Here is a 12,821-nt window from a genome sequence, read left to right on the forward strand (position 1 = left end):
AAGCACTGTTGGGAATATATATTGCTAGTCAGTAGCTCCACTAACGTGTTTGGGAAATTTTAATCTTTGCAAGAGGTACCCATTTTTCATCACAACGTCAAGCAGACCTATAATGTTGCAATGTAGTGAGTGCACAATTGGAGGTACCGTTTGAATTTAGCCATTCTTTGTTAAGGAAGGTAACAGCGTACGAGGGATGCCAATTTGGTTCCAAAGTCCTTAGTAAAGCTAGTCCCTTAATGCACGTACTGTAGATTCATGGACGTCCGTACCAGTTACCACACTTGCTATGAGTCCTTTTGGATATTGTTTATTTTGTTAGAAACTGAAAATTAAAAACTAAAAACACTGTAATAAAATAATTTTTAAATGTGTGAATAGTTCTATGAGACTTATTTTTAATATTTTTTCTGAATAAATTAATAGTTGTGAGTCCCGTAAACAGTACGTGAACAATACATGAACAGTACATAAAACAATGCATAATGTCTCATGAATAGTGTAATCCGCATGCATATAAAATAAAATAAAATAAAAAAAAAAAAAAAAAAAAGAAAAGAAAGAAATGCCATAGGCAGATGCTGGCTTTTCATCCCAATCCAAACGCCACCTATGTTACAAGATTGGAGCCCTCTTGAACCCAACACTTCTTTGAACTGGGGATACTATTATTTACACACAATTTGGTTAATGAGTAATCTTAAAGGGCTTTTCATCCCAATCCAAACGCCACCTATGTTACAAGATTAGAGCCCTCTTGAACCCAACACTTTTTTGAACCAGGGATACTATTATTTACACACAGTTCGGTTAACGAGTAATCTTAGAGGATTTATTAATGAATTATTTTAGGAATATTTTGATACCAAAAAGTTATTAAAATAAAAAATCAGCTGTGTTTGTATTTTCTTAAAAATAATTTCTAAAAATTTTATTTAACCAATGTCTTAAAATATCGGTTAACTTTTTCCTTTACACAAATCCAAAGGCTTTGTACAGAAGTGAAGTGAAGGGAAGATAACAGTATAGGGAGATAGAAAGGAAATATAAAGGGCAAAAAATGTCTTAGGATGTAAAAGAGCTAGAAGAGAAATGAAAGAAATGGAATGCATTTTACACTTTTATCATTTTAATTAATAAAGAAATTAGGATATAAACGTAATTTCACACAAAAAGTAAAAACTTTTTAAGAGTATAAGAGTAATTTTCAACAGTATAAGAGTAATTTTATGGACTTTGAGGGAAAGTTAAAAATACAACATTGGTGGGATCCATAGAAATCTTCCCCCCACAACACCACCCCCCCCCCCCCCCACACAACACACACACACACACACAAAAACAAAAGACAAAGGGTCCTTTCTCTTCTCTTCTTCTCTTCTCTCCCTCTCTCTCAAACCAAACATAGCCATAGAAATGACTAGTTTCATTGGATTATTTTGGTTTTCTAGATTCGGCCAATCTAGATAGTAGAGGGATTTAAGGTGTTTAATCCTTTTACAATCAAGTATATATGCAGATTTTTTAAGGGGAACTCCCCTTTGGTTGTAAAGGCCCAAGTGATGGAGTCTTTTCCATATAGTGGCGAAGCCAGAAATTTTTTACTGGAGTCTAGTAGTAAATAAAATGATTAATTTTTTTTATTAATATATACTGCATCCATATATACTATGTACAATTATCTAAAATAGTATTATAAATAGAATTCAATATACAATACAAGGTTTTTATTTTTATTTTTTTTAAAAATTATTTATAAATATATACAATACAATTTAAGTGGATTAATTTTCCTATCGGCCTAGGCTTTCAAATGAAGTTACAACACATTAATTATAATGATTTTAAGACAAAAAAAAAAAATTTATTAATAAGTTAAAAGATGGCTACAAATTAGACAATAATCATTGAAATGCATAAAGAATTGAATCAAATAACTAATCATATATTTTTGTCAAATCAATAATAATTTATTATATTTATAGGTTTTATAATATATTTTTCAATCAATAATAATTTATTATATTCATAGTGATATCAAGTTTTGCTTTTGAAGTGTATGAATTTTAGTCATATACATGGTCACTCTTTTTTTCTTTTTCTTTTTGATACAAGATAGAAATTATATTCTAGCCTGATCTTAGTTTATATGTGTGTGAAGCTTCCTCCTGGAGACTTGAACCTCGATTCTTGCCCTCCACACCCCACACGTACTTATACTTGTGGAGTGACCATCACATCAAAAATATGCGGTGGTGTGATCACTCTCTTAATAGCTCTATTATTTTGGAATTTGAGTAAGTGGTACTAGAAGTCTTGGAGTTTGTAAACTAAAAAGCACTAATCTAAGTATTAATCACTTGAAGTAAAGAAGGGAAAGAAAAGGAAAATGAGAGAGAGAGAGAGAGAGAACTAAGGGAATGCAAATTGCAAATCTTGGCAATGGCACTCTTGGAGTAATTTATTGAAGATGAAGAACAGTGTATGGAACAGAGCCTCCTTCCATTGTTAAAAACAAAAGTAAGCCAAAAAGATTTTTTATTTAAAAAAGACAAAGAAAAAAGAAAGGAGAAAAATTTTGAAAACATTTTTCTTTCTAGAGAACATTGTTAAACCAAAGGAGTTTCTCCAAAAAAAAAAAAAAAAAAGAAACAAACAAACAGAGAATGGGGTTAGAAGAGTGTCTTCCCTACTCAAAGGTCCAATAATCTGGTGTCCCAAATGTCCCATCATCAAGGATCTTCTTTCCTGTCCTGCAAGCAGCCCAAAAGTCCCATGTTTCAAGTCCCTGGGCTTTTTAGCATCAAGCCCCAAACTATCAGCCCTTTTTGGTGAGGTGACTTTGTTCCAGCCTACCAACTGCATTACAAGTTTACAAAACTCCGTTCATTACAATGTTATTTAATTATTTATACATCCTTTATAAAATCCATTCTTTGACCTAATAATAAGTCCTTCATGCCATTGATACTTAAACATAATCTTTGTTTTTTTTGCTAGTTAATTAGAATAAAAGGTTTAAAAAAGGTTCTCTACTATATTAGAAATAGCACACAATTGGATAGCTTTTTAACACTAGCTAGTTTGAAGTGTATCAATATCATAGGAGAAAATGGGCAAATGCTCCTTTCAAAAAAAAAAAAAAAAAAATCCAGCATTTTGCCCAATTTTCCAAACTAATTAAGAAAATGCTCCTCTTTTGAAACTCGATTTTCTCAAAATTGAGTTATAAAAAAAAAAAAAAAAAATTCTAGAGCCCTATAGTGATGTTTTAAGCAACCTATAGTGACATTTTAAGGATCTATAGTGATATTTTTTTAACTCGATCACCATGAAGTTGAGTTACATGCAATTTTTTTAATTTTTTTTTTACCTATAACTCGATTTCATGTATATCAAGTTACGAAACGCCACTATAAGTCCTTAAAACGTCACTATAGGCTCTTTAGAAATGCTACTATAGGGCTTAAATCGATTTTGAGAAATTCAATTTTCAAAAGAAGGTCATTTCCCTAATTAGTTTGAGAAAGATGACAAAATTCTGGATTGTTTTTTAAAAAAAAGGCAAAGACCAATTTTTTCCCAATATCATAACATTTCACATGGATATATATGCAAAAATATTGCCAAATATAACAATCATTCGATGAGAGAAATTGATTAACACGATGATTTTGTCAGTCATAGTCAATAAACATGATAACCAGGTTGCAAGAATATATTAAGAGTCTAAGAGGGCAAAAAAAAAACAAAAACACACACACACACACACAAAAACGCGCAGAGGACAAATGAAGAATGAAAGGGAAAAACAGTACCAGTCTGAGCATTTCCCACACATGACAACTAAAACAACATCAATATTGAATACCAAATTATATATATACATATATACACACACATCAATATTTTCTTTTCATTTTATTCAAAATGGCGTATTTGTATTTCTTATAATATCTATAGCTAAAAGGAAAAAAAAAAATTTTGAATACCAAATTCACCGATTACACTTTTTTTTTCCTCCTTTTCTTTTTTCAGGTTAGAAACCTTTGATGTACAATGTTCTAAGACAAAACTATACACTTTGGCTATGTTTAGCAACATATAAATTATTTTCCGAGTATAAAATATTTTCAGGTGAAAATATTTTTGAGAAATGAAACTATTTTCTAGTTCTGACTATCAGCTTTATAGAAAGTACGGCCATTTCCTGGAATCATTTTGATAAAACATCCTCTTCTATGGCAACGTTGGCACTGTTTTGAAGAGAGGAAAAAAAAGACATAAAACATAAACATAAAGCTCAAATAGAAAATGCACACAAATATCATGCATATAAGAAAAAGGAAATATTTTTATCACCTTAAATGTCTTCTTTTTGGTTTCCAAACACAGAGAGATATGTCTAGGAACACGTTCAATGCGGTGCTTGCGCCTCACCTACAAAATTTTTAAATAAAGCATAAACAAAAGGAGTAGAAGCATAAGCAAAATGAAGAAGAAGAACAAAAGGCAAATGAACTACATACGTTGAAAACATAGTTGAAGTTTTTGTTGTCTACTCCTAGGGTGGAGCCAGGAATTTTAGTTTGAAAGGGCCAAGGTTAAACTATCTTGTAATGAACCACAAAAACTCTACATATATGTTTTTTTGCATTGGTTTAATCAATGTAATTCTTATTAGCACTTAACAAAACTAAATGACCAATTAAGCATCTTAAATTTATTTTCCCTTCTAAGTTTCTCTTAGTCCTTTTAACAACCATAAGTTCAAACCATTCAAGAAATTAAATATATAAATATAACAACATCTACAAGAAGATATAATATTTTTAGAAGTTAAAAATAACAAAATCATTATAAGCCAATATGAAATTATATATAAAAATATAAGATGACTTTCAAATTTTGTGGGATTTTGTGCATTTGTAGGTTCATGGTGGTGGGGGTGAGGGGTTTCCATGGTGGTGGGGGTGGGTTTCATTGTGGGTTTGTGGTGGTGGAAGTGGATTTTTGGATGAGCTTTGCCTTCTAGATTTGGATTTTGTGGGTTTTTGTTGCAGTGGGTTTTGCTTTGATTTTTTTGTGGGTTTGTGTGTATCTGTAGGCTTGTGGTGGTGGTGGGGTTGTTGTGGTGATATGGATGAGTTTCACTGTGGGTTTGCAGTGGTGGCAATGGATTTTTGTTGTAAGTTCTATGTGGGTTGGCAAATAAAAAGGAAGAGAGAGAGGAATGAAGAGAGAGACATGGAGAATGAAGAGAGAGAAAGAGTGTAATTTTTTTTTTTTAAAAATGAACAATATTTGTTGTGATGTGAAAAATAAGAGTTGGGATGTAGTGTAAGTTGTAAAATAGATAAAATAGGTTTTTAGATGCTAAAATGAGTATTTTTTTAAACACATGGATGTGAATGGTCTAAGGAAATTATGAAAAGTAGTATTTTAGAACTTTTATTTTCTTTTAAAAAAACTAGTACTTCCACAAAAATGGTTTCCTAATTAATTAAAGTACCAAGACACTTAAAAAAAAAATCCTAGAGATTATCATAAAATATATAATTTTAACTTAAAAAAATCAACCCCAAGGATTAAAATTTTCCCAAATCATTTCTTCTCACTTTGTGAGTTGCAATTTGATTTTATCTTTTTGTTAAATATGTTATCACTCCTTTACTTAAAAAATTTTCTTATTCACATTATTGTAGTAATTGATCTAATATTTGGAAGAACGACAACAACAACAACAAAAAAAATATATATATATATTTTGAGTTACATTTAAAGAGAAACAAACAAAAAATGGAATGGTGGGGGTGTGGGCCTAAAGTGTGGGGGTTTGGGCTTGAAGGGATCTGGTCGGCCCATCCGCAAGGGTTCGGGCCTATGAGACCTAGAATGACCCACAGGGCCAACGCTTAGGATCATTGGGCCAAAATCGTCCCATTGAGAGGGGTGCAAGGATCGGGCTCCGACCGGCATGTGTGCTGATAGCTGGCCTCGCTAAGAAGACAAGGGTGGGTCAGGCTAGGCAACCAAATGCTAAAATAATGCCTTTGGCAAATTCGTTGCCAAGCACTAGATGGCATTTGGAACAAGATACGAGAGAATCCTATAAATACGTGAGGATCCCTGGGGATTTACATGGATGTTGGATGACATGCACAATAGAAAAACAATGATGATCAAACCATTAACCAAGTACTATAAAAGATGGATGAGGCAGAAAGGCAAGGGGGTTGGAAGCAAAAGGGAAGAAATAGAGGAAAGAGGAGAGAGAGAGAGAGAGTGAGGAAAGTGAGAGGGAAACATTGGGAAATAGAGAAAAGTCGGGGGAAAGGCCTTAGGTTAGGGCTTAGAGAAGACAAACCAGACTAAGCGGAGAGCCCCCTTAGTAGGATCAATGTATAGCCCATGTACAAATTAATTGGGGGCCCAATTACCAACTTACCAAGGGGTATTCGGTGCCCACAGGAATATATCACTTACACCAATTTCTCCTTATAATTGTGTAACACCAAGATTTAGACCATTCATACAAATGAAATACAATATCTTATCAGAAAAAATTGCCAATTTATTGTATAACTTATATAGTGCAATAAATCTTTTAAGCAAGTGTTATTTAGAATTGAAAATTTTTCCTTTCTTCTAAATTGTAAATGACAATGGAAAATTGTTTCAACAATCGATAGAGCATGAATATGCTACACATTTACTTAAAAATTTCTCGTGCAATTAGTAGAAATAATTAGGAGCCAAACCACAAATTTACTAGAAAATAACTACAAAATATTGCTAATGCGAAGTCCAAAGTAATCTTACAAAATATTGCTAATTCCATAAAAGTCATGTTAACTGAGATTCTACAAGATGAGTCAAAAGTAGCACATGTGAGACCAATCTCAACACTTCTGCATCCTATAAAAGTATACCCTTTTGAGATCTTTGTATATGCATATTTGCCTTGAGTTCTCAATCTTGGACACTCTTCAACTAATGCCACCAACAAGAAACTGGAAATTCTCCAAGGTTTTTGCATTCTCAAAAAAATAATTGCTTAGGGTTTCTTTATCTGCACTTCCTCTACGATTGTCAATCTTAACAGTCTTCAAGCAATGCCTCCAACATGGAAATGGAAGGAATTTGCAACAGCTAGAATTCTCCCCTTTATAAACAGGCTTTTCATATGACAGCTGAAATATACAAGCAACCAGTTCGTTAGCAATATGTAAAGGCCAATAAAAACACCATCTTGAGTTAAGTCTCAATAGCATTAAGGGCAAAAGAGAAAACGTTGAGTGAAAAATCAAATTATGATTGCAGTGACAATCAGATTTTACTGTGAAATTATTTTCATAATTGCACTAGTATTGAAAAATTACTTTGCCACTTTTGTCATCGATTGTCAAGTAATTTTTTATTTTTTTAAAAATTATAAGTAATAAATTCTGCTAAAGTTTTCTCTTATCCTTATCTTCTCTCTCTCTCTCTCTCTTGTTTAGATTCAGATATAAGCGGCTAGAAATTCTGTAAAGCAAATTATGTTCTTCTTTGCGATAATAACAGACATGTTACTTTTTTTTTTGCTGAATAACAGACAGGTTACTTCTTACTTGATATGACTGACCCTTTGATTAATGATACAAAGATTTGGGCTCATAAATGATAAAACTTATTAAAATACTGTTAGGAATGTGAAATAATTATTGTAATCCATTTAGTTAAGTAATTAGGCAGTTGGTTGAGATTGTGATGAGTTAGTTAGAATTTGAGCAAATGTAACTCATTTAACATATGACTTAATTTATAAAGCATATGTTGAATTAACTAGCCAATTATCTTGAGTCATGTAAATCAATGACATTAGAGCTAGTCTCTTGTAAATATATGATTGTAATTCAACATTAGATATCAATTAAAGAATAAACCAATATTTTAGTGCGTTTGTGCATCTCTCTCTCTCTCTCTCTCTCTCTCTCTCTCTCTCTCTCTCTCTATTTTTCTATGGAGAGTGACTATCTCAAATTAAGTCAATTTCTGTTAGGTTCTAAGGTCTTAGGATTTTATGTATTTAGAACTCTAATTTGTAATGTTGACAAACCATGATCAAAACATTGTATTTAGTCTTATTTAGACTTGCTCAAAGTTGGTTTAATATTGTAAAGTTGGAATCGAGTGGCTGCAGAAGTACTTGGGACTTTTGGCCTGGCTCGATCGATCGAAGAATAGACTCGATCGATCGAAAATCGCACAGGTTGAATTTTTTGCAGAATTTCCAACTCAGCCCTACTTCATTAAACGTTTAGGGTTTTATGTTTTTACCCTAGGTATATAAACTAAACCCTAGCCACGTTTTTGGAGGTCGTCCATATTGTATTGTTGCTCATACATTGCTTGAAGTCGAGCGGGGAGCTTGTAGTCATTTTGTATGAACTTCAATTCTTTCATAGTGAATTCAGGTTAGCCTTGAGGATCGGTGGGTCAAATCCTCCCCAGGTTTTTACCGTGTGGTTTCCTGGGTGATCATATCTTGTGTTATTTATTTTCCGCTGCTTTATATTCTTGATATGATTGTTTGGATTGTTTTAACCTAGAATTGCTTAATTTGACTAAGTAACAACTTGGCTAATTAATCTAGGCTACGCAATCTGTGTGTTTAAGGGGTCTAAATTCTTGACAATTTCCTTATAATTCCCATCAAACAGTTCATACCCATCCCCGTTAGGAACCTCTAGGTTCCTAACAAATACTCATGTTGGGAAATTTCTACACGAGAACAACAATTACTTAGAGAAAGATAAAGACTTCTCCTTCCTATTTAATTTTGACTTAGAATCTAAACTGCTAAATTGAGTATCTACCAAAACCTCACCTAGACCTCATAAAAGTGGAAGTTTTGTGCCCTAGATACGACCTAAATTGCTATGATTTTCCTGTAGTATTGCAATTAGGTTTCTAGATTTTGCTATCAAGTTCCATCCTTATTGCTTTCTGTACAATCATCCAATGGGGAATTGAACAAAGGCAATGCCGCAATGATTTTGAAAGGCGTAACTAAAAAAATAAAGAAAAGAAAGTTTAGATCACTAAAATCTGTATATTGGTTCTGGATTGTGTAGATCAAGGGATCATTGTCGTAGTGCACCTAGGTGAAGCCTAAAAAGGAGTTGCAATAATTTCAATAATAGAACATATTTGCTCAAAAATCTAATCACTGGATTGTGTAGATCAAGGGATCATTGTCGTAGTGCACCTAGATGAAGCCTAAAAAGGAGTTGCAATAATTTCAATATATCCTCAATACTTGCAAATTTCAAGAAAATCGAAGATTAATAGCTATATTATTAATTAAATATTTAAATTTCAAGTTTTTATAATATAAAATTATATATAAAAAATAAGTTTATTAATCGAATGATAAATAACATCTGATTTCAATGAAATTTGACATGCCCGTTACTAACATAAATAGCATGCAAGCCAATAAGTTAAAATTTTAAAATTCACAACTAATAAAAAGATATATGAATAGTTTGAAAGGTTTTTCTCTAAATTAATTTGGAGAGAAACCTTGTCTATAATCTATATATATAATAATAGGTGAAGCAGAGAGAGTGTGAAATTGAATTCCAAATTAGAACTCTAATTGTGTGCCACGTATACTTCCTAATTAGAGTTCTAATTTTGTGCCATGTGTCTAGAATCTAAAATTGAAGTTGAATTTTGCATCATATGGCTAAATGTATGTGGGCTCATTCTTATTAAAACCACTTCTATGTACCGGGTCAAGTGAGTTACTGTGCTAATTAAGTTTTTTCTTGATTTTGCAGTCAAATGTGAAAACCAAAGAGATTAATATCGGTGATAAGATCTTGGTTTGGGTACAATGCATAATTTCCAAAAAGATAAATGTATGTGCACTCATTCTCATTAAAACCACTTCTATGTATCGGGTCAAGTGGGTTACTGTGCTAATTAAGTTTTTTCTTGATTTTGCAGTCAAACGTGAAAACCAAAGAGATTAATATCAGTGATAAGAACCTGGTTTGGGTACATTGCATAATTTCCAAAAAGATAGCAAAGCCAGAGTTTGCATCTTTGTTATAAATTGCTTACAAAGTTTGCATCTTTACATTTGCACTAAGTTTTGGATTAAAGTGCTTTCTTCTTGATTCTGACACTGAGTTTTGTTTACTATTCACTTACAAAGTTTGCATCTTTACATTTGTTATAAATTGCTAATATATGATTAGATGCACATTATGCCTAAAATTCACTATCCTTATATTTGGCTTTTTGTTCAGGTTTGGCACCTATAACAATGAAGAAAGCATTGCTGTGGACTGATGGATGATACTTTTTGTAGTCTGTAAAGGAACTTAGTGATCAATGGAATCTCACACGAATTGGAGAGGACTTGACTGTAGATGTCTGGATGGTAAATGTGAGTCACTATGTTTTTAAAATTTTCAGTGAAGGTAAAAGTTATGAACAATGTAAATTTTCCGGAGAGAGATTTATTATTCTATATTTACGCAAGTTTGGTCCCCTTCTTGGAGTGGATCACTCCACCTTGTCTTTCTACTGGAATTTTTTATTTAGATTGTTACAATTTAATCCGAAATTTTATTTGAATTTTCCTATTGTTGTCACTATCATATATTATCATTCCAATTGTTCAATTAAAATATGAAATTGGAGTCCAATTTTACTATACACGTGTACAATCTAATTATTTTTAATTTTGCTGTCATGTGTAGAAGCCAATGAAATGAAATTAATAACACATTAAACACTCATGCTTTGGGAATCAGTAGTACCAATCTAAATCCATTGGACCTGCTTCATGATAATACAACTATGAAGGATGTATAAAAACACGCACAAACCCATCTCTCTATAAAAAGAGATTGGAGAGAATTTCTTTTATCAGTCATGGAACTTTAGAGGTTTTTTCTTCACACAAATGCCCATCATGTTACAAAATGACCCATCGTAAAACTACAAAATAAGTACAACTCTGAGGGCTTTTTTATTTTTTATTTTTTATTTTTTTTTATTTTAAATTTTTTAAGCTACGAAAATTTCAATCACCAATGGAGATTGAGGATTCAAAAGCGTGAATGGATCTTTTGGATAAACATTGTCACCAAGGTTCATCTTTCTGTGTAAAATATATATACTGCTAAGTTTTGTTAATGAAATTTTCTGGTTAATAATATGAATTTAGACTTAACTGAGCTTTTTAAACATGAATAAACTCATTATTAATAATATATCCATTCTCGTGCGGTAGCACGAGGCTACATACTAGTTAAATATAAAATTCCAAATTTTGATGTAATGTTTGTTTTGTGCATGTTTGGGGAGGGAGGAAGATAACAAGATCTCACCATAAAATTGTCAGACCATTCTCCTTAAACAGGCATCATATATAGAAATAACAAATATTTAGACAATGAGGGACTTCCCTAACTATTAACTACAACAGAATCCTTACCACATGAAAAAGAAACCGGCTTAGTATGAGAAGCAAAAACATATAACAAGAATGATCTTTTACAATAATGAATTTGTTTAAAGCAATTAAAGCACTATTTAGCAATTTCATCAATCAAAAAATAGGGAGCAAAATTCAAGATTCTAAGAAATAAATAAATAAATATAATACCTTGAAAGATATTTTGTCATAATCATCAGGCTTATAAGTGGAGCCGGCTTCTATTGTTAGAATGTCCAGAAGAGGAGAAATCCAAAGCAAGCTATCCACAAGTTCCCCAATCCAATTGCATATCTTGTAAACGACAGTGGAGAAGATAAAAACAAATGCAAATGCTTGACATTATATGCTGGTGATGATACGGTTTTTCTCAATCTTTTGGGAATAATCGCATTCTTCACAAATTAAACAAACAAACAAATTAATTAGACTCAATTTTACAATAAATGTTAATATTTGATATTCAAAAGAACAAATGTAAGAAAAGAAAAATTAATACAAAAGAAATCAATGAGGAAGATGAGTAAAAAAAATAAATCATAAATACCTCGGCTGACTGAAGTGACAAACTCAATAACTTTGAATTACTCAGCTTTGAGAGGAATTCAATCTTCTTAACATTCCAAGGATCATCACGACTAATCATGCCATAAGTAGCTACCGACAGATTTAAAGCATTCGATGATGATAACGATATTACAGAACGAGTATAATGATTGAATCTACATAATTTAGGAGCATCAAGCTTGACTTCAACTAGATTCCAGCACGCCAGTAAGGCCAATGATTTTAGCTGATCACTTGAAATCTCTATTCTCTTCAGCAGAGAGCAACATGCTAGTTCTAAGGTCTCAATGAGTGGAAGTTCAGAGAGATGGTCATTGAGCCAATCGTCTGTTATACATGCTTGTAACTTCAACTTCTTAAGATTTTTACAATGGACCAGGTTAATCTCACATGATGTCTGAACTATATGAACACTACAAAGATTTGGTGCTTCCAACTCAACTCTCGCAAGGTCACGATTTTCTTCAATGCCAATAGCCATTAATCTATGATGACATGACAATTCTATACCTTTCAAACCATAACACCATTTCAAATTCATGTCTTCTAGCGCAGGACACCCAACAACTAGTTTTTTGTAAAAACTGATTACCCATATGAACTTCAACTAAGCACACTTTTCTTAAAGAGGACATGTTCACAAGACCACCAGTACTACTTGTATCGAACTTACAGCGATGTAAACTCAACAAACTCTGAGGCAAGCAATAACATATACTAGCAAACCTTTCTTCAGCCAGACATCCCGGCCTTT

At 32.3% G+C, this 12,821-nt stretch overlaps 1 protein-coding gene across 1 annotated transcript; it reads right to left on the reverse strand.

Annotated features, from left to right (window-relative positions):
* Nucleotides 1-6,989: 6,989 nt before the first annotated feature.
* On the reverse strand, nt 6,990-12,548 carry LOC136071530 (putative F-box/LRR-repeat protein At5g02700). Its single transcript, XM_065782956.1, has 3 exons — nt 12,048-12,548; nt 11,672-11,794; nt 6,990-7,193 (listed from the first exon to the last, which is right to left on the reverse strand). The coding sequence occupies exons 1-3, from the start codon at nt 12,546-12,548 to the stop codon at nt 6,990-6,992; spliced, it is 828 nt and encodes a 275-aa protein (XP_065639028.1).
* Nucleotides 12,549-12,821: the final 273 nt, after the last annotated feature.

Source organism: Quercus suber, unplaced genomic scaffold (genome assembly GCF_002906115.3).
Source record: "Quercus suber isolate HL8 unplaced genomic scaffold, Cork oak 2.0 scaffold_322, whole genome shotgun sequence".
Classification (NCBI taxonomy): domain Eukaryota; kingdom Viridiplantae; phylum Streptophyta; class Magnoliopsida; order Fagales; family Fagaceae; genus Quercus; species Quercus suber.